Source organism: Alligator mississippiensis, chromosome 11 (genome assembly GCF_030867095.1).
Source record: "Alligator mississippiensis isolate rAllMis1 chromosome 11, rAllMis1, whole genome shotgun sequence".
In the NCBI taxonomy this organism is placed as follows: Eukaryota; Metazoa; Chordata; order Crocodylia; family Alligatoridae; genus Alligator; species Alligator mississippiensis.
The window spans coordinates 34,837,576-34,862,062 of record NC_081834.1 but is presented as its reverse complement, the minus strand read 5'-3'; the positions used below and the strand labels follow the sequence as shown (position 1 = coordinate 34,862,062).

The 24,487-nt window shown below is 43.9% G+C and overlaps 1 protein-coding gene across 11 annotated transcripts in view; it reads right to left on the bottom strand.

The window, feature by feature from the left end:
- Positions 1-24,487, bottom strand: part of OTUD7A (OTU deubiquitinase 7A) — a 306,759-nt gene that overhangs the window by 104,868 nt on the left and 177,404 nt on the right. For all 11 annotated transcript variants that reach the window (XM_059714799.1, XM_059714800.1, XM_059714795.1 and 8 more), the window contains 2 exons: positions 10,519-10,701; positions 6,746-6,964 (listed from right to left, as the gene is read on the bottom strand). In XM_059714799.1, coding sequence (XP_059570782.1) covers positions 6,746-6,964; positions 10,519-10,701 — 402 coding nt within the window. The remainder of the gene's footprint in view (positions 1-6,745; positions 6,965-10,518; positions 10,702-24,487) is intronic.

Here is a 24,487-nt window from a genome sequence, read left to right as displayed (position 1 = left end):
CTTTGCACATACTTTTCACAGTTGACTTAAAAATTTGAATCAGTATGAAAAATATCTGTATCTGAAACAAATATGAATGAAAAATAAACATTAAAAATGTTTTTTTTTTTTTAATTTTCCTCAGTAGTCCTGGTGCAGGATTTCAGTAGTCCCTGAAGGACTGCTTCTCTGCGTTAAAATTCATTATTATAGGAAACCACAGTGAATGAAAAATATATAATATTCTTTTCTCATATAAAATGCAACAAAATTTCAAGATCTATTTTCATGAATTAGTTATTAGCTGGAGACTCACTACTATACAGATATCTCCTGAGAACTAGGAGCTTAATTGTGTGATTATATCTCATTATACTCTTACACAAATGGTTGTTATGAATCAAAGAAGGACTTGATCCTGTATGGAGAACTGTGAGGGTGTTGTGCTGCGCTTGCTTCCCTTGCACTCCATTCTATTAGTGCCCAGCCTTGCTCTAGGTCCTTCTTGTGATGTGCTGTCATTAAAAAGAGGCCTACACTGCTGATGGCTTTAAAGGTTGCTATAAATTATTTGTTTATATCTGGAGGGTCCCGTGTGTACCTCTCGACATAGCAATGAAAGAAGTAATTATTATTCTGGAGCTCAAAAGCCCAGGAGGACAATTATGTACTTTGATCACAATGTAGCCTAAGCTGTCAGGAAACTCTATACATTGAATTACAACACAAAAGATAACCATTTTTTGAGATCAGAGGTAATCTGCAAAATTCCCATAGGTCAGTAGAACAAGATATTTGTATACCCTACGGCTGTAGCAAGATTCACAAAACTCTAACCTTAAGTTCTGAAGTAATTATCTATTGTAGTGCTTCTTCTTGCCCATTGTATTAAATTGACACATACACAAGTTTAGTTATAAATGAACTGTAGCCAGGCTGATAACTTTAAGGCAAGAGAGGTGTAATGACTAAGCCTTGTGAAAGGATAAATGTTTTCTAAGACTAACTCAAGTTCCATTTCCAGGCCACTATAATGATTTTTGCAGCTGATATCGATAGTCGATTTTTAAGGAGGCATATTGGCTGATACCGATCCGATTTCTGACACCAGCCCGGCAGTGTGGAGAGCTGCGTTCAACTGGTAAGTCTGATGTGCTGGGAGGGGGGAGGGGGGAGAGAAGGAACTTGGGGCAGATCAAGGCCTCCTGCGGTGAGGGAGGAGTGGGGCTGGGGCTCGGGCTGGGGCAGAGAAGAGCTTGGCGCAGTCCCGGCCCCAGCCTGCCCCATGCACACGCTCCCCCCGAGATGAGTGGCAGAAGCCACCTTATGAGTAGGTGAGCACCAGACGAGCAGCTCCCGGATGAACAGTGCGCAGTGGCAGGAGCTGCCCCCCGCCCTGAGCCCTTTGGATGAACTGTGGCTCTGACCTGTGCCCACCCTGCCCAGGCAGCACTTGCCCGAGTCCCTGCTCCAGCCCCACTCCTCCCTCAGTGCAGGGGCCTTGATCTGCCTCCCCCATGCCCCTTCCTTCCCCTCTCCCTTCTCCCCCCTTCTCTTTCCACCACACCAGACTTACCAGCTGGAGGCAGCTCTGCACGCTGCTGGGCTGTGCTTCTTGCCACCTGTGCCATGCTGCGGCTGTGCACGTGCATGGACCATTTATTACCCAAATTATCGGCCCGATATGGCTGATTTCCTATACACTAAATTTTCTCTATATCGTTGCTGATCCAATATCAGACTGATGTATTGGTTCATCTCCACTTCTGGGTATAAAATACCTTTCCTCAGGTCCTGGAGGAGTGACAGTTAAAGTGTAATAGCTTCTCCATGTTCCCAAGTACCAGCTCCCCCCCTTCAGAAACTGTGACAAATATACATTTGTCTGTACTCAATTTCACATAAACTTACACCAAATTTCAATGACATCAATGTTTTAGGCATATACAATCATAAAATGTGGATCTAGTTTTCTATCTGGATTTTAAAACAGCCCTCAAAGCCTGGAAAGTATGGATTTGGGTTTCCAGTTCTGGCCTCCCTCTAATTCAGTGATTTTCAATTAGGGTACTGGGTCACCCTAGGGCATGGGTCGGCAACCCCTGGCACATGTGCCGAACATGGCACGTGAGGCCATTTTGCCTGACACGCCACAGCCAGGCCCGGTTCCGGGTAGCTGCTGCCAGCGACGGAGCCCGGGCTGCTCCCAGCAGGGCTTGCAGTGTCCCAGCTGCCTGCTGGGAGCAGCCCAGGATCCCGGCTGGCAGCAGCTACCCAGAGCCAGCTACAGCCGAGAGGCTCCAAACAGCTGTGCTAGGCTCCGGCATCAGCTCTGCGCTGGCATGTGCAGGCATGCCTTGGAGCAGGAGGTGGGGGAGGGGCCTGAGGCAGTGCAGCCCTGGTCTCTCCCCCACTCCCGGCACAGAGGTGATGAGCCTGGCACAGCTGTTTGGAGCCAGCCCAGGCTCTGGGCAGCTGCAGCAAGCATCAGGCAGAGTGCAAACAGCTCCGCTGCTGGCGGCGACTGCACAGGCACTTTGGGGCAGGCTGGGGGGCAGGGGCTTTGGGTGGGGGCATGGGACGGCAGGGCTGGGGGGCAGGTGCTTTGGGTAGGAGGCAAGGGGCACAAGCAGGGCATCCTGCCATGCACCTCTTGCCCTCATCTTGTTTTTCCGCCATGCCGGCACTCCGGCACCTTCCGAGGTAGGCATTGTGTTTTTCGGCACTCCGACCAAAAAACGTTGCCTACCCCTGCCCTAGGGTGTAACCAGCTCCTCTAAAGGGTACCTCAATGAGTAGGGAAATAAGTGTGGTATGACAGGATAAGCTGATAAACAGATAAAAGTCTATGCTCATGCTTGTCCCTACCTGGATGATACCTGACACATACTGCCTACCCTCCCTGCAAGGAAGCAAGCATTGTAATATATAGCTTAGTTGAGAAATTGGGTGCCACTCAGTTCACAAAGTTATGGAGGTGTGCCTCGAATCCAATGAAGGGTACCTCAAGTCCAAAAAGTTTAAGAACCACTGCTCTAACCAATAGCTGCATATTACATGAAAACACAGAGGTTTAAAATAAGTCACTATGCAGGCAGTCCTTGACTTACAATGTTTCCAGTTCAACATTTTGCAACATTTATAAACTGACACACTGTTTCAATTTTCTGACATCAGTTTCAACTTTACAATGCTTGATCCAACACCATCCACACCAGCAAACAAGTTTGCTGCGTCACTCATCTCCCTGGAGAACATCTGTCCAAACTTCCTTGGATACTTTCTTTAAGAAAGCAGACAAGACTCCAGAAAAACCTGCAGCCAAGACTCCTGAGAAGACTCCAGCCAAGAGCCCTTCAAAAAGTTCAACCAAGAGCCCTTCAAGAAGCCCAGCAAAGTCACCTCAAAGCAGTCCTTCCAAATCAATATGATTGCTACTTACAATATAAATACATTAATGTAGCTATAGTACTTATTTATAATTGATTGTGTATAAAATTCTGGGTTATTTTTGGTGAAAATAGGGTATTAGGCCTTGGTTCAGGAACCAATTCCCCATTTATAACATTGTTTCCTATGAGAAAATTGGGTCCGAGTTACGATGTTTCAACTTAAGATGTGGTTTTCAGCAACCAATTGTGTCATAAGTCCAAGGACTGCCTCTATTAAGAAAACTTGTTTAATATATTATGTTAAATGTCCCATTTCGGCAGAAGAAAATAACCTCAATTTTGACTTAATTTTTTTTTTTTTTTTTTAATAGTCACGGCTTTATTCTAAGCAATCCTTCTGCTATACCTCTTAGTGGAATCAATTAATTCCATGTTTTAACAGATGGTTTCCCGAACATTTTTAAATGGCAGGCTGCTATGTTCATCACTCTGTAAAACTCAGGGGCAGCAAATCAAGCATGATAGACTTTTTAGTGAAGGGAAGGAAGAAGAAAATGTTACACTAATTAATCATCCACGGAAAAGCACCCTTTAAAATCCTGGGGATAAATATCCAATTAGGAAAAAAATATTTCAGAAATGAAAAAGCCTTGTGTGGTTACAGGTAGTGTTGAAGTGATGTTGTTGCCATGATGATCTAGGAATATGAGAAGAAGGGTACTATGATTCCAAAAGCTTGTCTAAATCTCAACCATGCAGTTGATACAATAAAAGATATCACCCACATGAATTCTTGCCTCTCATTGTGTGGGTATACTCACTGATGTCAGATTAACATTAGGAAAAAATAAGAGACACTGTTAATTAAATGATCCTGATATTTCACTTAAGTCAAAGAAAGACTACTGAATAAGAAACTTTCTTATTGTGACCAGTTGTTATTTATTCTAATAACAAAACCAGAGAATGATATCAAGTAGAAGGAGTTTTAAAGAATGAGATGCAGGGACCTCTGACAAAAAGCTGGCCCTTGAGACCCTTGATGTTCATAGCTACAACTTTAACTTTTGGGGCGTTCACAGCTACAACTCTATCACCCTACTTTTGGGAATCTGCAAAATGCCACAGACAGATTGGGTGGAAAAAAGGAAAACAACCCCACTTTTGTGAAAATGTTTAAGAGTTGCTTTGTTGTAATAATCAAACAACATGCACCTGCACAGCTGGAATAAGATTTCTGGTCCTTTCTCTCCAAAAACAAAGCCCTCTGCTACTTGAACAAAAAGAAGATTGTTCTAAATGACAGAAACACCCTTATATTCTTTCTAATATGTAATTGGCAAACAGAGGGCAAGGCAACATGCTTGCACACACGTACACTGCTGAGTTCATTCAGGGACTAGGGGTGAAGGACTTGCTCCTTTTCACTTTGGAGGATGCTGGGGCCAAGCCAAGTAAGATAGCTCTCAGAGCTCCACAAAGCTCCTAGAAGCACCATAGCAATGGTGAACTGCTGGAGTGCAGGACTGAGTCCTGCTCACACTTCCTCCAAACCCCATCTGCTCACTCCATCTGCTAGCCCTCACCCAGAACTCTCAGTGCACAGGCAGCTTCAGTGGAGGTGGCAGAGGGCTGCTTCTACATGTGGCAGAAAGGACCTCTCTGTAAGAGGGTATTCAGTAGGGGCCCGCTGCTTCCTCTACGATTCCTCTGCACTAGTTGTGTGGCTGTGCAGTATCATTCTCTTAACTCAAATCTCCTTCTACCAAAGTTAATAGCAAAAATCTCCTATTGACATCAGTAGGGCTGGAGTCAAAACATACTGCCCAATGAAAGTAGAGATTCATAATAAGGCTCAACAATGTCAATAACTTTTCTTTATTACAATCCGTTTCCTAGCACTGATGTGATGTCATAGCCATGACACAATACAAGATCTCAACCTGAGAAATCCTAGCCTCTAGCACTATAAGTTTCCTTAAATTTATACACTATGTCTGATCAAGGTGTAACTGCAAATTGAGGGGAAACAAATTGAGGGGAAACAACAAGAAAAAAGAACATTGGTAAATGCCAAAACTACCTCAAAGAGTGAGTACTAACCCATAACTCAAAGCATGTGGGGGAGTTTCCTTCATATTATAGAGGAAACACTGGATCTTGCCTTAAGAGGAAACCCAGCACTTTTCAGACCAAACCAACTTTCCACGCCAATGCTACATGGTAAACAGACAAAATGGAAGTTGGTAGCAACTCTACTGAAAGACAATCATGTTTCCATGAGTATTTTGACTGATAGGCAGCAGGATATGGATATCTGACTACTGCCTCATATTCTCTTGTTTATAAAATGTATAATTTAAAAGGGATACTTCAAAATTTTTGGATTATTTTATCCAGGTTTGAATAAAATTTAACATATTTTAATGTAGGGTTAATTTAGTTCCTATAATACCTAGATATTATATAACCCTTTTCATCTCTAAGGGCCAAAACACTTTTCATAGGAAGTCAATTTCATTATTTTCATTTTATAAATGGGGAAACTAAGGCATAAGGATCATAAGTGATGCTAACCTGCTGACATACAGGCCTTGTCCATGCAAGCATGGACATTTGGTTCCTTGAGGACAAGCAGCAGTGACACAACCTCTGCAACCGCTAGTTGTCCCTGGGGAACGCCTGTCCCACGCACCCTCTGGTACATGGCAGATTACCCCAGGTATGGTAGGGAAGGCTGAGGCCAGCACTGGGCTGGCCCCGGCAGCATTACCTGGGATTCCTGGGGGGCTCCTGGGGCTACAGCAGTGGTAATCCTGCTGCTTAGAGCCTGGCCAGCAGCTGGAGTGTGGCTCTGGCCAGCCAGGCTCTGGTTTTGAGCAGCATGCACTGCCCCTGCATGCATCATTCTGCTTTTTTTTTTTGCATGGATTTTGCAAACCCCCACCGCGCTGCTCCCTTGCAGTGTGGAGAACAGCTGAATGTTCAGTATGTGGTGCCATAGACACATCTGTGGTATTACATACCCCATGGCTGCACTCATCTGGATGCAGCCATAATGGGATACAGCTCTCTGTCTTTTGCCCTAGCAGCTAGCTAGCCTCACTTGCCTTAACAATTGTACAGCCCCCTCACCCTCTTCACCTCTCTGTTTCCTTATTTTATTAATCAAGCTTTTTTTAATCACAATAGAGCCCTAACAGAAATGGAGCAGAGAGCTGAGTGTCATAATACTAAGAGCGCGCTATTTGCTTTTGCTCTCTTGCATTTATTGCTGAGGCAGGATGTGCCAACTCCAGTAATGAAGAGTGATTAAAGATTGTCAAGCCAAATGCCAGATCACCCAGCTGCTGACATCTGAAGTATTTACCCACCTGCTTGTTCCAAAGCAACCATTGTTGCTTGCTCGATTAAGTCACGTTCAATGAAGCTTCTGAAATCCTCACTGTATACACTAAGATCTGGTAGCTGGAATGTGTAGATGGGCATCTCCAAAGGAAATTGTTCATTGCTGCATTCATTTGCTACATGTGATCGAGCAAGGGAGACTATGGCTGAGCTGGCATGAGAAATACCTCTGGAGAGTCGTTTCTCTGTGAAGAAACCAAACTGATGTTATGGAAGGCAAAAGCACGACTAAGCACATTACGATGTAAAGACAATTCTTTCTTCAATTTATTAATAGGCAAGTGAAAGGCAATAGCTCAACTGAAATATAATAACAGAAAAAATGTTTTCCACCCATCCTAGTCTTTCTTATGCTATTTTGTGAGTCAGTAAAGCTCAACCCTGACATGCCTATATTCGTTTCACTTGAGGAATTATTATTCTTGTTTATTTCTACTGTTCTGGGCACTTCCAAGCACAAAAGAATGCACAGGCTCTGCCCTGAAGTCTTAGCCATTGAAGATGAATTTGGTTGTGTTTAGTTTCTTGTTGGACAAACTTAACATTTTAAGTAATGATTTGTGAATGAAGTATTTCTATACAACTGGTCTGGGAGAGAACATGTGTTCCTTAAGACTTCTTTGAAGAAATATTTACAGAAGACAGATCATAACTATTAAATATTTCATGCTCTGAAGTTAGGTTAACTTTTTATGGGTCAAATGAAATCTAGCATATAACTATCCCCTCACATTACTATGTTTTAATTCCAAAAACTCAACTCAGAAGTAATCTCAGTACCATTGTTCGGATTTAAAGACAGATTCTTTTTAGAAACCTTGATGCAAGGAATAATGCACATCTAGTATGTCTATTTTTACCAGAGTACATTATTTTATCAAAAGCAAAACCCCTTTTTCTGTAATCCCTTTTTGAAGTTCAGTAGAGACAAAGAGAAGATAACTAAAAACACTAAGGCTAGGTACAGACATTCAGAAAGCCCGAGATGGAATTTATCTAAGTTACATGGTTTTCTTTAAGCAGTATAGTTTAGATTCATAGCAAACAGATCACATATTTGCTCTTTAGTGGGGGAGAGGAGGGGAGGCAAAACTTATACCAAAACTTAGCCATTTTTAAACAAGTTTGTGTGTTCTGAACTTCTGTTTTGTTACAAGTATAGGCCAGGTTTATGTGCTAAACTTTTGTTCTGTTAAAGTATAGACCAGTTTCCAATCACATATACTGGTAAAAATGTAATGTTTGTACCTGGCTTAAAACCAAAAGCTTTAATTATTAGCACATTTTATTAGTCTTAGGGAAGACTTGGATGTCAGTATTGACAGGTCAGTCTTAATTATTTTCTCAAGGTGCAGTGAAATGTTCAGTAAAGCAAGACTTCAAAATGTACAGAAAATGGGATAGAAAGCAATACTAAAAATACTATTATAATAATTCCATACTCAGGGAACATACCTTCACTGGCTGTTCTTGCAACATTATCTCCAGAATAATAGAAATAGAGCAAATCAAAAGACTAGGGGGCGGAAAAATTAAAAATCTGAAGCACAGAGACATTTGTAGGAAAAGATGCTGAAAATACGGTGACCCTTTAGAGAGGAATTGAATAAAAGAAACATGATAGAATTAACAAAAAATCAGAAATGGATGAGGGGAAAGAAAGTTAATATCACACATTGATTTACCCCTACCAATACTTGGATACAGAGTTATTGGATCAGATAGAATTATTAAAAGGTTTAAAAAAAACAGAAAAACAGAAAGTATATAAACTCTGAAACTCAACAATAAAATATCAGAGACCAGGAGCTGGCAAGAAAAAAAAAGTAAAGCAAGTATATATGGGTAACATAAATAATCTCTCTCCCCCTCTCTTGCATGCGTGCGCACGCATGCACGCACGCACGCACGCTATACCAGAGAAACTTTGAAGTCCTGTGTCATTTTATAAGCAACAAACAGGGCAAAGGGGAAATGGAAGCAGAATAAAGAAACAGCTCTGAAGTGGATTTTTTACTTTTTAATATTCAAGTTCCTAACTGTGTGTTACTGCCTGGTATACTAAGCAATACTTAATATTCTTTTAACAATGTCTCTTAAATTAGCCATGCACTTTTGCATTGTTCTGAGCTGTTACTCATTGTATCCAATAATGAAAGAAAGCAAATACATTTGTGAAAATGTATGCAAAACACAAGCATCTTGAATCATGTGTGGGCAGGAAAAAATGTATGGGCTCCCAAAAAATGAAGCCTGTGGACTCCAACACTATTACTCTTGAGAGAAAAAAAAATGACTATAGAAAGAATTCTTAAAAATGCACACTGCAAGCTTTTCCTATTTGTCAAATATGCTACTGTACTTTTCAGTATTTGTTGTTCTGGGTGATGTAAATGTAATTGAGGGAGAGGTAACTGATTAACAGCAGTCTGGTTCCATGATAAAGGAATTGGAAATGGATTATGACAAGGCATTTCCTAGGGAACATAGTGGGAGCTATTAATACTTGGAATAGCAAGAAGATAACTCCCTCTTATCCACTTTCATACCCTTTGTTCAAGAGGAGGGTAATATTATTGTAGCAACAGAAGTTTGGCCTGGTAATTAACACAGCCGTATATCAAATGGCACAGATTATGAAGGATGGGTCACTTGCACTGGAAGAGTTACTGCCCAAGAGTTCCTTAATAAAGTTTTGTCCCAGTCAACCCATATTCCTGTTGTCTGGCTTTTCTTTTTGTTGGTCAAGACAATTGTTGAGAAAAAAAAGGGACACTTTCTCTTCCTATACTCCTCCCTCACAAGACAACGGTATTACACCAGCACTCCTTGAGGCAGCTCCTCAGCTAGCAGGAATTGTGACTGCTGTTGTAGAAGCCAACTGAACTCTGACAATTTGGATCAGCTGGGGTTCTGTTAGCCAGTCCTATGTGACCAAGCATGAGCTACACCTGGATGGATTCCATGGACACAAATTTCTGCTATACATCAGTGAGAGTGAGAGAGAGAGGGGGGGGGGGGGGAAGAGAGAGAGAGAGAGAGAGAGAGGTCTATTTACATTTTTACATGAGAAGCTGGCAGGCTTTAGATTTACTTTTATGTAAATCTCAACTGTCTACTGAATTCAAGTAGAAGATACCTGTTGCAATAGCTACAGCAGTATGAATACAAAAAAGAAAATCTTAAAGCTTATCACATAATGGAAATGAACTGATATGACTGCTAACTGGTCCCTTTCCTTCCTTTCTTTTTTTAAGGCTGCTTTATTCAAAATACAAATACAATATCAGGGGGGGGGGTTTGTATGGAACTGTAATAGAAAATAAGACATTTCCATGATAAAAGTTATTCAACACATGCCCCTGCTACTGCCACCTTTGTCATTTAATAAAGATTGAAAAAAAGGCAATGACTACAATTATGGACCATTCTTTGGTCCCGCATATCAAAGGAAATGAAAGAGAAGAATGCTGTATGACTCCTCTAATCTATACACTCCTTGGCTAATATTAGACAGTCTCTAAACTTGAATGCTTTAACGGCACATTAAAAATCTATGAAGAGAGGCAAAGGTCAACAGAACTGAAAATTATTGACTACAGGATCCAACCTAGCACCTCTGGAAAGCCAAATACGCTGGAATAATTTACATGGTGACAGATAGTGGTAGCTCCTACTCCCTGCTTTGCTTGTCTAGAAAGCTGTTTATCAAAATAGTCCATTACACAGCTGCAGTTACCTTGAGCAATGTCATCCTGTCTCTGTAGACATGGTCGTTCGACCTTGTTCACCTGTTGGGGCTGCTCTCTCTCCTGCTGCTTGTTGTACTTCCCTTCATTAAACACCTGTGGCAGGCTGGCTGTGTGTACCTGTCGAAGCTGCTCATAGTCACTCAAAGCAGCAGTCAAATCCCAGTTTTTGCCTGCCAAAAAAAATGATATATTCTGTTTACTTCTGTCTGGTAAGACTAAAATCCAGCCACTGGCTTCATTATAGGGCCATAGGACTCACTTTAAAATGAAAACAAGTCTATGAGCAAAACTTTAGCAAGCAGATATATTTAAAAAAAAAAAATCAATAAAAATCAACAAAAATTGAGGAACTAGCAAGTCAAGCACACTTCAGAGATACTTAAGATATGCAGGTAGAGACATACCTTTGCATTAACTGCTACCTTAGGCTGTAATTGTTTTCTTTATGATACCTAGGAACAGCCTAATCCTGCAAATTACTACCCTAGTTTCCTTATGTGAATTACAACTTGGGTTGATTTAGGCCATGTACAGACTTTCAGTTTCTCCTGGGAGAGTTATGCTCTCCCAGAAGAAATCACAGGCATACAAATGTTCAGGATTTCACTCCCAGAGTAAAAATGGTTGCTCCAGGAGAATGACCATCTCAGAGGGGAACACCAAAATTACCTCCTCTTCCTGCCACAGGAATCTTTGTCACATCAGGAATAGCCCATAGGGGTGTGCAAAACAGGCCATATTTGATTTGGATTTGGCCCAAATCAGGGACAATGATTTGATTCACTGATCTGGATCATTATCCCGATTCGATTCGGCCAAATCCAAATCTGAAGATTCGATGCCGATTCGGATAATCAGCATTTTGGCCATAGACACAGCTTTAAATGTTTTTTCTACGTACCTCGAGGTACCAAGCACAGCTCGTGAATGCTGTGATGCTGGGATGGATGGAACGTCCCACAGGAGTGCAGGGGGCCCCCCCATGTGCTCACCGGCAAACCCGGAGGTGGACTGGAAGTACTTCCAGGTCTGCCGGAGAGTGGACGGAGGGAATCCCCGTGCCCTCCCAGCTCCCAGACCTAAGAGGCATCAGTTGCCGAGCCAGGGCTGTTCCACTTTTGGGTCTGCTGCCAAGTGCGCTGGTAAGCCCCCCGTGCTCCTGTGGGACTCTCCAACCACCCCAGCACTGCAGCATTCACAAGCCACCTGGTACCTTGAAGTATGTAGAAAAACATTTAAAGCTGTATTTACATCCAAATTGCCGAATCGATTCGGAGGGTTCCGATTCGATTTGGAGATTCGGCCATTGAATCAGGCCAAATCTCTGCTGAATCAAATCAGGGACCGAAGCTTCGCCTAGCCCTAAAAGCCCAGTGCTGCCCAGCCACAAGAGCCAGCAAGTTCTTAGTAGTGTATCTGGAGGGCAATGGGTCAAGTTGAATGGCAGCCTGCCCCCACAACCCCCAGCAAGCATTTTTGCCATGCCAGGCATAGCCCTGCACCTAAATGTATCTGGGCAGGAAGGAGGAATAAAAAGGGCACCAGGAGCAGCTCTCAGGAAACCCATGCTACAGGGCTGCTGCAGCTAGTATGCAGTGAGCCAGTCCCCCAGTGGCAGGAGCCTAAGCCTGTACTGCTACAGCAACAGCCACCACAGTAACAGCTGCCAATTTAGTGCAGAAAGCAGGGACAGGTAAGGCTCCACCCACCTCCTACTCACCCCTGCTCTCCAAAGAGCTGCATAATCCTCTCCCCTTGGACACTGAGGAGCTAACTGTGTCCTTGGCAGCGAACATTTTAATTATCAACCATACAATAAAAATACTTGAGCAAAACCAGTGTTGCCAGATGCTTAAAAAGATGACAATAAAATGAAGTTAGGAATAAAAGAGAAAGTCCCTGCACAGAGGAGACAACAAGCAAACTGTACCAGGCCAAAGGAATTGTATTTGCTAATCTGAATAAGATCTATCAGGCAGAATCAGTGGCATATGTTGCATATGCCTTAAGTTATATGGTATAACTTTCACATGCGGCAAACAGCTACATTAAACCATAACAAGATGTAATGGGGCCAAAGAGGTGTCCATGCCAAAAAGAAAACATGGTAATTAATCACATACAACCTTTAAATGTATACTACTTCTTGAAATTTCAAAGGCTTTCCAAATATCAGCCTGAACTGTATTCTTAGCATATCACTGACTCCTGGGGTGAATCACCACTTCACCTGAAGATATGAATGCAGCATGTGGCTTAGCTTTAATAAAATCAGCATGGATAACAAGATGCAATAACTTGTTGGAGTTATTGTGATGGAGCAGCTTTACTGGAGATGGGCCAGGCATGCTCAAAGAAGAGCACCTGAGCCCAAGGGGTGTAAGACCCCTGGCCCTGTGGAGAGGGTGGACTGGAGGCCAGGCATGCTTAGTAAGAGAAACACCTGAGCCTGTAGGGGTGGAAGACCCCAGGATCCAGTGTAGGGGTGGACTAGCAGCCCGAGAGAGGGGTGTAATGGCCCAGTGAGGGGATAGGGGCAAAGTAGACCCATAGTTGAATAAGTGCCCAGTCCTGCTCAGATGAGGGCTGCAGGAGAGGCCCAATAGGCTGCACCATGGCTGACCAAGGCATGAAGGGCAAAGTCTAATGGCCCTACGGGGTCGCTCAAGGGAGCAGGGCAGGATAAATGTGGCCCTGGATAAGGCGGTGTGATAGAGGCGCTGTGAGAGAGGGTGGAGCGCAAAAGGCCCCACTGAAAGGGGGGTGGGGTGTGTGTGGCCCATGAGGGCAGTGTGCGCCCATTTTGGCCCTGCCTTGAACCGGAAATTTAACACACAGTGTGACATCTGTGAGGCATGGGACACGTGTAAGGGAAGGTTGGAGCGTGTACGTATTGCCCATTACAGAAGGACGCTCAAATGGCAGCCTCCCATCTGATTAATATCCCAGTTACTTTACAACAAGGCATGGCAGGAAAGCAAGGTGGGAAGTTTGCCCATAGACTGGAGGCAGGCCGATAGTGAGATTAGGCCTGGGAGCTTGCCCCTGTCACACCTCCACTTCTGTGAATGAGATGCCTAGTATCAGCAGTATGGTTCTGGAGTTCCCCAGAACCTTCTTATTATGCCAGCTTGCACTTAAAATCCATGAAATCATTTTTTCACCATTATAGTTACCCATGCTAGTTAGATGAGTTTGCCTGTCCATGCTGAACTCACACCATCATTTTGTTGTGCAGACCCTCTTTGGATAATGTTATCAAGGATTTAGAAAAAAGGAAAGCAAGGATTTAGGGAAAAGGAAGGTTGATAAGATCCATTTTCTAGAACTTTTTTAGAAAGTTCTAGAATCATTATCAGATGCAAGATAAAGAGCCCTGATTCCCTATTCTATTTTCCATCCATTAAACTAAAGTATATCTGTTACTTGATCTTGAAATTAAAGGTTTCCTATTAGGCATGGTTAAAAGCACTCCAAGTTTTTGAGTGTATACCCTCATCAGTACATGAGAGACTACTGATGCCTGCATGTACTGTAGGATTCATAGATGTAGGGTCGGAAGAGACTTTGTAGATCTTCTAATCCGACCCCCTGCCCTGGGCAGGAGAGAAAACTGGGCTCAAATGACCCCAGCCAGGTAAACATTGAGCCTCCTCTTAAAGACCCCCAGGGTAGGAGCCAGCACCACTTCCCTTGGAAGCTGGTTCCAGATCCGAGCCGCCCTGACTGTGAAGTAGTGCCTTCTAATGTCTAGTCTAAACCTACTCTCTAGCAACTTATGGTCATTATTCCTTGTTACTCTGGGAGGCACTCAGGGGAACAAGGTCTCTCACAAACCCCGCTGGTCCCCCCTAGTATAGACGGCCACCAGATTACCAAGCATACCCTGCAGGTACCCCACATTACCCGGGGCCTTCTTCATTCTCCCTATACATTTAAAAAAGGACTTTTTGTTATCCTTGATGCTAACCCCAGTTCCGTATCTGCCTTAGCTTTCCTAACATCCCCTCTACAGACCCGAACGGTGGAGGTATACTCCTCTTTGGTGATAGCCCCTCCCTTCCACTGGGTGTACGCCTCCTTTTTGGTAATCGGGCATACATGAATGCCCTTGGTGAGCCAGGGGCCTTTTGGGTACTCTTGCCCCCTTTGCTTCTTGTTGGGATTGTCACCCCTTGGGCTCTGAGTATCATCTCCTTAAGGAATGACCACTCATCTTGGGCACCCTGTTCCCCTACTCTCCAGGACCCTAGTGCCTCCCCCACTAATGTCCTCAGCTCATTGAAGTTGGCCCTCTTAAAGTCTATGGCTACTGCATTGCTGCAGGCCCCTGACATCCTGCGCTGGACGGTGAATTCCAGCAAGTGATGATTGCTATTGTCCAGGTGGTCAAGGACCTAGAGTCCCGTCACCAGGTCGTTGCCTGTGGCCAGGACCAGGTCCAGCAGGGCATTCCCCCTGGTAGGACTGCACACCTCTTGGGTTAAGTGAAGGATCTTTTGGGCAGAGCTGCATACAGTGTTGCTGAAGTCACACATCAAAATATCATGCAATTGCCTTAAAATTCCAGAGAACTTTAAAAATGGTGGACCCTTTTTATTTGTCATATGGCTTAGGAAGCTGAGGAGGTTCACATGGACCATGCAATCAAGCTCTTCTGAAAAACTGATATTCTCATATAATCACACGGCTCCAGGAACTGGGCTATAAGACAAAAATTAAATATCATATATTCTAACACAGGGGACTTAAAAATAATTTATCTGAGAACAACTGGGCTAATGTCATTTTTACAGAAGTTAATGTAACCTGGCAGTGATAGGCTACGTTTATGGAGTGTCATTTATCTTCAAGAACCTCAACGCTGTGGCAACATTGACAGAATTGCCCAAGGAAGAACTTCAGGAATGATGCATGTAGAAGGGAACATTTGGTTCACTGCTGAGATAGCACATAAAAACCCCAGAAGCAGATGCATTAACAGGGTGCTGCAATAGCATGCGCTTGTTAGAACTGTAAGACAAAATATTTATTAAACAGTAGAATAGTTTGTGTATCAAATAGGAAATAACCATAGGTCCTAGAATTTGGCCCAGGATACTAACACCATCTTTGGCCAGGATACTAACGCCCTCCCTCCCCCCACAAGTGACAAGGGACCTTCATTGTTCATAAAGGATCAGGGTTTCACCTGAGAAATGACACCACCAGGATTGCCAACCACAAGCATTCAAAGATCATCAGCCTCTGATATTATTGAGTTGGTTTAATAATCATGAGACCCTTAAAACTTACTAGCTGCTGGGTTTTTTGGATCCTGATTTTTCACGCATTTACAATGCATTGGGGGTCACATTTTCAAGGAAGTAAAGCAGAGCAAAGCTCAGATTATTAATAAATATGGCAAGCAAGGAAGCTGAAGATTTAAGAAAATATTAAGTACTGTAAGATTCATGCTAAAAGCACAGGAGCTAACAATGCTGCGCTTCTGGCAGCACATCCCCTTCTCTCCAAGCCCACTCATACCCCACCAGGATAGCATTCTTTCGGTACTTATTACCATATTTATTCAAAGTCATTTTACTTGGATTCGAGTACAAAGCAGTAAGGGGTGGAGGAGGGAGTGAGGAAGCTGCTACAGCTATGACTCTAGCCCTGACCTAGGGTTGGGGTCAGAGCTGCAGCTGCTGCCTGACCCCTGCTGCTTCTGGTCCCTTGTCAACCCCCATCCTCAGTCTCCCCTACCAGCTGCTGCCTCCCCCCCCCACACACACACACTTCCCTCTCTTGCTTACCCTCTGGCAGGGCTCTGGACCCATTCCAGTCCAGGGCATGGAACATGCAGTTGCTCTGGCCCCAGCCCAGTAGCAGTGATGATGGCAGCAGGTTTGGCCCAGGACCTGGGCTAGAGTGTGGGGCTGGAGCTGGAGAGTAAGCAGTGGCAAGAGGAGCAGGGAGGGCAAAAGTTGGAAGGGCCAGGCAGCTGGAGAGACCAGGTGTGGGGGTGGGCTATCATGGGGAGGACAAATAGTAGGAAAGCAGAGGGGGCAGGTACTGAAGAAGAGGCCAGACAGTGGGGAGGGGGAAGGCACATGGAGGGGCACAGGCAGGAAGAGTGAGGTATGGGGGAGGCAAAGGACAGGAGTAAGGCAGCAGCCTGCCCCCCACTACTGCCACAGGGAAGAACAAATTTAAGATGACCCTCCAATAATGAGATTCTATACATGGAAAATTATTTTTAAACACACACACACACACACACACACACACATTTTCCATGTACAGAATGAAATGATAAATTCTGCATCTTCTTGGATTTGGGTAGGTACAAGACTTTTGTACCTATACCCTCCTTCTAAGCTCTCCTATCCAAGATTATATTGTGGTTAGTTTGAAAGATCTGACAGATTCACATTACAAAGTGGCACAGAATGGCTGTGTATCTGACTGCTTCAATACATGTAATAAAATACTGGTCAATTCACAGTGAGAGAAACCCTGCTGTTTTGAGTTGGCTTTTATTGCGTCCTTACTCACAAAAAATCTGATCGCCTTGCATGGGAGTTTTGCTACCATAAAAGCAAGCTATTATCTTTAAGACTTACCTCATGGTGTGTTGCATTTTAAATCTATATAGAATTACTTGGTGTTACTTATGCTACATGCAGCTAAAGAGTTGAAACATAGGGAAAAATCCTTTACAGAAGGAAGCACTTTCTTTTCAAACCCCTCAGTACACCTGGAGTTCTCTAGCTGCCTCCCATACAAGACAACCAGTCAGCAACATACGAAAACTTAAAAACAGCACTGACATGTGCAAAGACTATCAGCCTCATTCCCCCCCCATTTCCTGGAGTTCCTAGGCATCAGAATGCAAGCAAAAGCTCAACCCAGGAAGAGAGTATGCCAAGAGCCCTCCTAGCTCAATGAAGGAGCAATTCAGGATATTAGCCAGCCTGAGTGGCAAGCATAGGCTTTTTTCAGCTACCACTTCCCCATGCACTTCCTTCCCACGCATCCACATCCCGACAGCTGTGTATACTTCACTCTGTCTGCACTGGAACTGTGCTGGTCTCCCTCTCCATCTGGGGCTAAAAGGACTCTGTCCCCTCCTTTGAACTACAATGAGTCTCTCAGGAAGGTAAAACACCAGGTCTTCTTTCCCTGTTACCTAAACAGAAGCAGAAAGTGAATTTTGAAATGGGAGACTAAGGAAGAAGTAAGAGAAACCTGGAGGCTGCCTAGTGAATGAGGGGATGAAGGAAAAAAAAATGAGAGCAGAGATGTAGATAAGAGGGAGATTATGCATAATCTTGAGCATGAGAATTTAACGCAGTATGAAACAGGAAAATATGTAGAGAGAGCCACAAAGAAAGGAGATGCATTTGGAATAGCAGGAGAGGACTGCAACAGCACTTCGAATAAATGCCAAGGTAGGTTAGAAGACAAGAGATCAAAGTGTGGATGAGGGGTTTTCAGAGAACTTGTCTGCACCTTTGTAGGTGGCCAGCTTTATGTCATCCGATTCATTATTTGTAGGACAGAATGCTATTGTGTTGATAAGAGTCTAGAATTGAACACATGATACTCGTGTAAACATTCTTATAGATTCATAGATGTTAGGGTCGGAAGGGACCTCAATAGATCATCAAGTCCGACCCCCTGCATAAGCAGGAAAGAGTGCTGGGTCTAGATGACCCCAGCTAGATTCTCATCTAACCTCCTCTTGAAGACCCCCAGGGTAGGGGAGAGCACCACCTCCCTTGGGAGCCCGTTCCAGACCTTGGCCACTCGAACTGTGAAGAAGTTCTTCCTTATGTCCAGTCTAAATCTGCTCTCTACTAGCTTGTGGCCATTGTTTCTTGTAACCCCCGGGGGCGCCTTGGTGAATAAATCCTCACCAATTCCCTTCTGTGCCCCCGTGATGAACTTATAGGCAGCTACAAGGTCGCCTCTCAACCTTCTCTTGCGGAGGCTGAAAAGGTCCAGTTTCTCTAGTCTCTTCTCGTAGGGCTTGGTCTGCAGGCCCTTGACCATACAAGTTGCCCTTCGCTGTACCCTCTCCAGGTTATCCGCATCCTTCTTGAAGTGTGGCGCCCAGAATTGCACGCAGTACTCCAACTGCGGTCTGACCAACGCCCTATAGAGGGGAAGTATCACCTCCCTGGACCTATTTGTCATGCATCTGCTGATGCACGATAAAGTGCCATTGGCTTTTTTGATGGCTTCGTCACACTGCCGGCTCATGTTCATCTTGGAGTCCACTAGGATTCCAAGATCCCTTTCCACCTCTGTGCCACCCAGCAGGTCATTCCCTAGGCTGTAGGTGTGCTGGACATTTTTCCTCCCTAGGTGCAGCACATTGCATTTCTCCTTGTTGAACTGCATCCTGTTGTTTTCTGCCCACTTGTCCAACCTATCCAGGTCTGCCTGCAGCTGTTCCCTGCCCTCCGGCGTGTCCACTTCTCCCCATAGCTTTGTGTCATCTGCAAACTTGGACAGAGTACATTTCACTCCCACGTCCAAGTCGCTGATGAAGACATTAAAGAGTATCGGTCCAAGGACCGAACCCTGCGGGACCCCACTGCCCACACCCTTCCAGGTCGAGACTGACCCATCTACCACGACTCTTTGGGTGCGACCCTCTAGCCAATTCGCCACCCACCGGACCGTGCAGTCATCCACATCACAGCCTCTTAACTTGTTCACCAGTATGGGGTGGGATACCGTATCGAAGGCCTTCCTGAAGTCTAAGTATACGACATCCACCCCTCCTCCTGTGTCCAGGCGTTTTGTAACCTGGTCATAGAAAGAGACTAGGTTGGTCAGGCACGATCTGCCCGCCACAAACCCATGCTGGTTTCCCCTCAGCATAATTTGCCCTGCCGGGCTCTCACAAATGTGAGCCTTGATAATTTTTTCAAATACTTTACCAAGGATGGAGGTGAGACTGACCGGCCTATAGTTGCCCGGGTCCTCCTTCCTCCCCTTTTTGAAAATGGGGACCACGTTAGCCCTTTTCCAGTCCTCCGGGACTTGGCCCGTGCGCCACGAGCATTCGAATATTCCCGCCAGTGGCTCTGCAATGATGTCGGCCAGTGCCTTCAGTACCCTCGGATGGAGCCCATCCGGGCCTGCCGACTTAAAGGCATCCAGTTCTTCCAAATGACTCTGCACCACCTCAGGATCTACGCATGGTAGTCTGGCGCCTTGCTGCTGCCTCTCTACAATCCCAGTGAGAGACTTGTCGTGCCCCTCGCTTAGGAACACTGAGGCAAAGAACTCGTTGAGGAGTTCAGCCTTGTCCCCCCTATCTGTCACCAATTGTTTCTGCCCATTTAGCAGCGGTCCTATTCCTCCCTGGGCCTTCCTTTTACTCCCAATATATCTAAAAAACAATTTCTTGTTGTCCTTTACTTGGGTTGCCATCCTCAGCTCCATGGTAGCTTTGGCCCGCCTAACTGCCTCCCTACAAGCTCGAGCAGAGGAGGTATATTCATCTTTAGTGATCTCACCCTGTTTCCACTTTTTATGTGCTCCCCTTTTGGCCCTTAGGCTGCCCTGGATTTCTCTGGTCAGCCATGGAAGCCTCCTGGCCCCTTTCCCTCTTTTGCCTCGCTCGGGGATCGTCTTGCTGATCAGATATAACACTGATCATCGTGTATACCGAGACAAATCATGATAAGTATCACTGAAGAACAATTAAACCTTGCTGGGATGAGTAGAAAGCCCAATGAAATTGTGATACTGAGAGATCTAAAATACAAGCATTATTAATGGACACCTATATTTCTGAAATCTAAGCCTCCTTCAGTTTAGCTAAGGATGTTGGTAACCTTGGTAAGGGGAAAATCCAACTGGAGGAGATCAGATAGAGATACACAGGTGGTGGGAGTAAACAGCCCATTCAAGGATATGAGACCAAAGGAGGGGAAGAGGAGTTGGAAAGGCAGTCCTAGTAGCAACAGTATAATCTCTTCTATTTTAGAAATCATGCAGATGTTGGGTGTGCTTTGCATCATTGTAGTTCAGATTTTGATACACAGTTAACTGAAAAATGTATAGATCAGCTGGTGGTCCAAGCATTTAGTAAAACAAATGGCTGCTTTGCCATCTTGGAGAAAGGAATTGCTATTATCACTGGGAATATAAGAACGAACATTTTCAAGCCAGTCTTTTTGGATAGTTTCTAAATGTTGCTCATGTTATATGTTTTCAGCACCTATTAATCTGGCTTTGAAATGGACCATCTTGGGAGTTTTTTATTTACAGCCATAAATCTTATAAAGAAAGCACTCTGACACTGCATGATGCATGGTCATTGGTGACGGATTTTTATGGAAGTCGAGGAGGCCACTGGGCAAACAATACGATTGTATAGACAAAACACTGGCAATTTGGGGTGAAAGCTGGTTTACTTGACAGTATCTATGCAAAACCCTTAACAGTTCTATTAATAGCAGTTCATCAGATGCAGCAACACTTAAGTGTATCTTGAACATGAAGGATGTAAGGTTGTCAGCTTAAGCAACACTCCATGAAGAAATATGCGCTGGGCTTGTGACAGTTACAGATGAGCTGTAATCATTAACACTAGACATCCACATTTTTCCAAGTTGCAAATCATCTAATTTTGGATTTGGGTGAGAGAGCTGAAAATGAATGCACCAGCAGGAGACAAATGGCCAACAAATAATTCTGATACCTATGGAGGAGGAAAAGCCCTTCTGTATATCCCTGTTTCAGAAACATGGAACATTTCATGTTTAAAAATCAGAGATGTGTTTCCCAGAAGACTCCCTCAAAAATGTTCCACGCCAGCAAACTGGACTTTTACTGGGCAAAACATTCTTCCCTATCAAAAATACTCACTGGTCTAGGCCATTTTTCATCCCCACACAATAAATCTATCATTGTTTCCTCTATAATCATTCTTGACCTATTATATTTACTTCTCCTTTGCATCTGATGGGAGTTTCCAGCTGTCCTGAAAATTCATAGTGCTGTCAGGTAGATTGTTGTGTGACCTCTTGCTTTTCAATGCTAGTGATTAGTTTGTGAGGCCATACTTGCAAAGGGGAAAAGGGTTTGAAATATATCTTTACTAAATGAAAACAAAATTGCTCCTTCATGGGGCCCCACATACTGGCCGTTCCAGATCCTCAGTACTGTATAATGGACAGCACAACACATAGAAGGACACACGGTTGATATACTGAACTACTGAACCCATGCTCAGGTTCATTTTGTATGCACAAAGGATTTTGCAGTGTGTTTTATAACTAGACAGCCATTTCAGGAAGGAAGATGGTCAAGGTATCCAACTGTTAATTGTCATGAGGATTATTTCACAGGATGAAATGACAAGTAACTATCTGCAATAATCTGTATTCTCTTCTTCAAAGTCAGGAAGAAAAACAACCTGCCCTCCCTCCCCCCCTCCCCAAAAAAACAAACAACCAAAAAACCCCCCACAGGCTTTCTGCTGGTTACAATGTTAAAAAGGTTTAATTTTCTCAAGCTTAAACTAGTTTGGCTCTCTGGGCATGTAGTAGCATGGGACAGAACTCAAAGAACAATTGCTCTGGCCTGCTGGTTCACATGGGAACCAGCCCCAATTTGGATGGCTTCTCTAGAAAACAGAAGCAAAACTAAGGGACAATGCTATTAGCAACAATAGCTTGGTGCCCTTTTGGGGAGTGGGGCCATAACCAAGCCCCATGCATTCTCAAGAAAGAGGAATCAGTATTGTAGTTAGCACTATTTTCCCCTTTTTAAAGGTAACTCTAGTAGAACTATGCTCCATCTCCCAGTGGTCTCTATTAAACCCTTACAACTGCAGCTTCTCTCTAAACCAATGATTCTCAACCAGGGTGATGAGACATCCTTGGGTACTGCAAGATCCTTTGAAGGGTGTTGCAGGAAGTATGAGGAGATAAGCAGATAAGGGTAGGCTTAGGCTCTCCCTGCCTGGCTGCTGTCCCACCCCCAATGCTTGGCTCCTCTTCTACAGCAGTAAACACTGTAATAAATAATTTCATTTTTGAAACAGGGTGCTGCTTAATTCACAAAACTTATAGAGAGGTGCCTCAAGTCTAATGAGGGGTGTTTTGACTCAAATGAAGGGTGCCTTAAGTCTAACAAAGTTGAGAACTACCATTTGAACCAAATGCCAAAGCAAAATTACTACCCAAATGATAACAAACTTTCTCTAAGTTTGCTGAATTCATGTCTCATGAATGCCTTAGATTTGAAAAATAAACTTCTTAAATTCTCATTCTTTTAAATCAAATTTAGTGCATTAAGTTGCAGACTGTAAAACTTCATTAAAAGTTAGGTGAGAAATTAATTAGCTTGGTCAACAGAAAGAATGCTGTTACTGAACAATTACTTCCAAAATAGCTCTATGTGTAACATAAATCAGCAAGTGTAAAACTTAACAGAACTGAAAGATCTCTGCTATAAAACCACATATTCATTGGAAAGATTACAACATCTGTGCTACCTCCAACATTCCCCTTACTCCTTGATCTCCATAGCTCTGCTTTGTTAGTAATTAAGATAATAAATTCCAGAAGAATTTAGTTCAGTGCTTGTTAGAGACAGTTGGAGGGAAATAAAGCTGAGCTGACACTGACAAAAGTAGGGGTGTTGATTTAGTGTCATGGACACCTATACATGAGCACCGAGGCTGATCTGATGTGCTGGAATTGCCTATGGCAACTGCTGTGCCCCAGCAGCCTCCTGAATTTCATGCATCAGGGTCCCTGTGCTTAAAAATGGTGGCGGAGGTGCTTGAACTAAAGCTCGTAAAACAAGCTTTAGTTCAAGTGTCCCCCGCATTTTCAAGCACGGGAATGCTGATACAGGAGATGCATCGGTGCTTTAATTAAAGCAGCTATTGGAGCTGCTCTAATTAAAGCGCTGTTCTCCCCATCACATCCCCCACGTGTAAAAGTGAAGAGAGAGCAGGCAGACAGAAGAAAATGAACGTTCAAAAATGAAGTCAGGTACTAATATAGACTGGTGGTACATCTTCTTTGAAACAACACTGTCTGAATAACAATACCAGGAGATTCTGTCAATTGGAATAAAAACTGAAAGCAGAGATAAAACAATATACAATAGAAAGGAAGCCCTTGAAGCAGATTAGTAAAGCCAGGTAGTGTCTTAGGATATTGCTTTATACTGTGTGACGAACGATGCCAATCATGTAAAGAATTTTGGCAGAATATACAAATGTGCATTTTTGAGTCTCTAGCCCTGTTTGCAACAGTTTATCATCTTCCCTTTTTCATCCTTTTCTGACAGCTGGCTTCATGCTCTAAGTCTAGAAGAGGGGAAACATTAGGCTCAGGAGGGCCTCTTAGATGGGTTTCCTAGAAACCTGATATTCTGAAACCAAGCTGAAGAGGGTTCTCTCTCTCTGCTGCAAGGGGTCCACATGAAGCAAAGAGGTATGTATTTCCACTGGAGGGTAGAGGGGTAAAGGAAGCTAGACCAGAAGGCCTCTTACCACTAACACTTAAGTGTGTGGCATCTATGATGGAATGGAAGGGAGTGGATCCTTCTCAGAAAGAAGGCAGAAGCCAGATGAGATCTGTATTTAGGAATAGAGGTTTCTTTGTGGCCTCCAAGGACTTAGAAATATCCTTCTCCCAAGTGTGCTGTGCTTCTGGCATCACTCTAGTTGTGGAATTAGGCAAGGGGGATTCACTTGCTACTGAAGATAACTTTTCCAAAGATAGAGGTTTGAGAAGACCTCACATGGACTGGGCTGCAATCTGCCCACACCGGCAGCCGAAATCATTCTCCCCCTCAGTGAGACTCTAAATGAAAGGAGTGAAGCAAGAAATAGATTTTGACATATTCTCTTGGAATTTCCTGATTAGCTTTCTAGCTATAGCATTAGACATGGGCAACTGGTGCCTCCCGAGTCTGGGGGGGGGGGGGGGG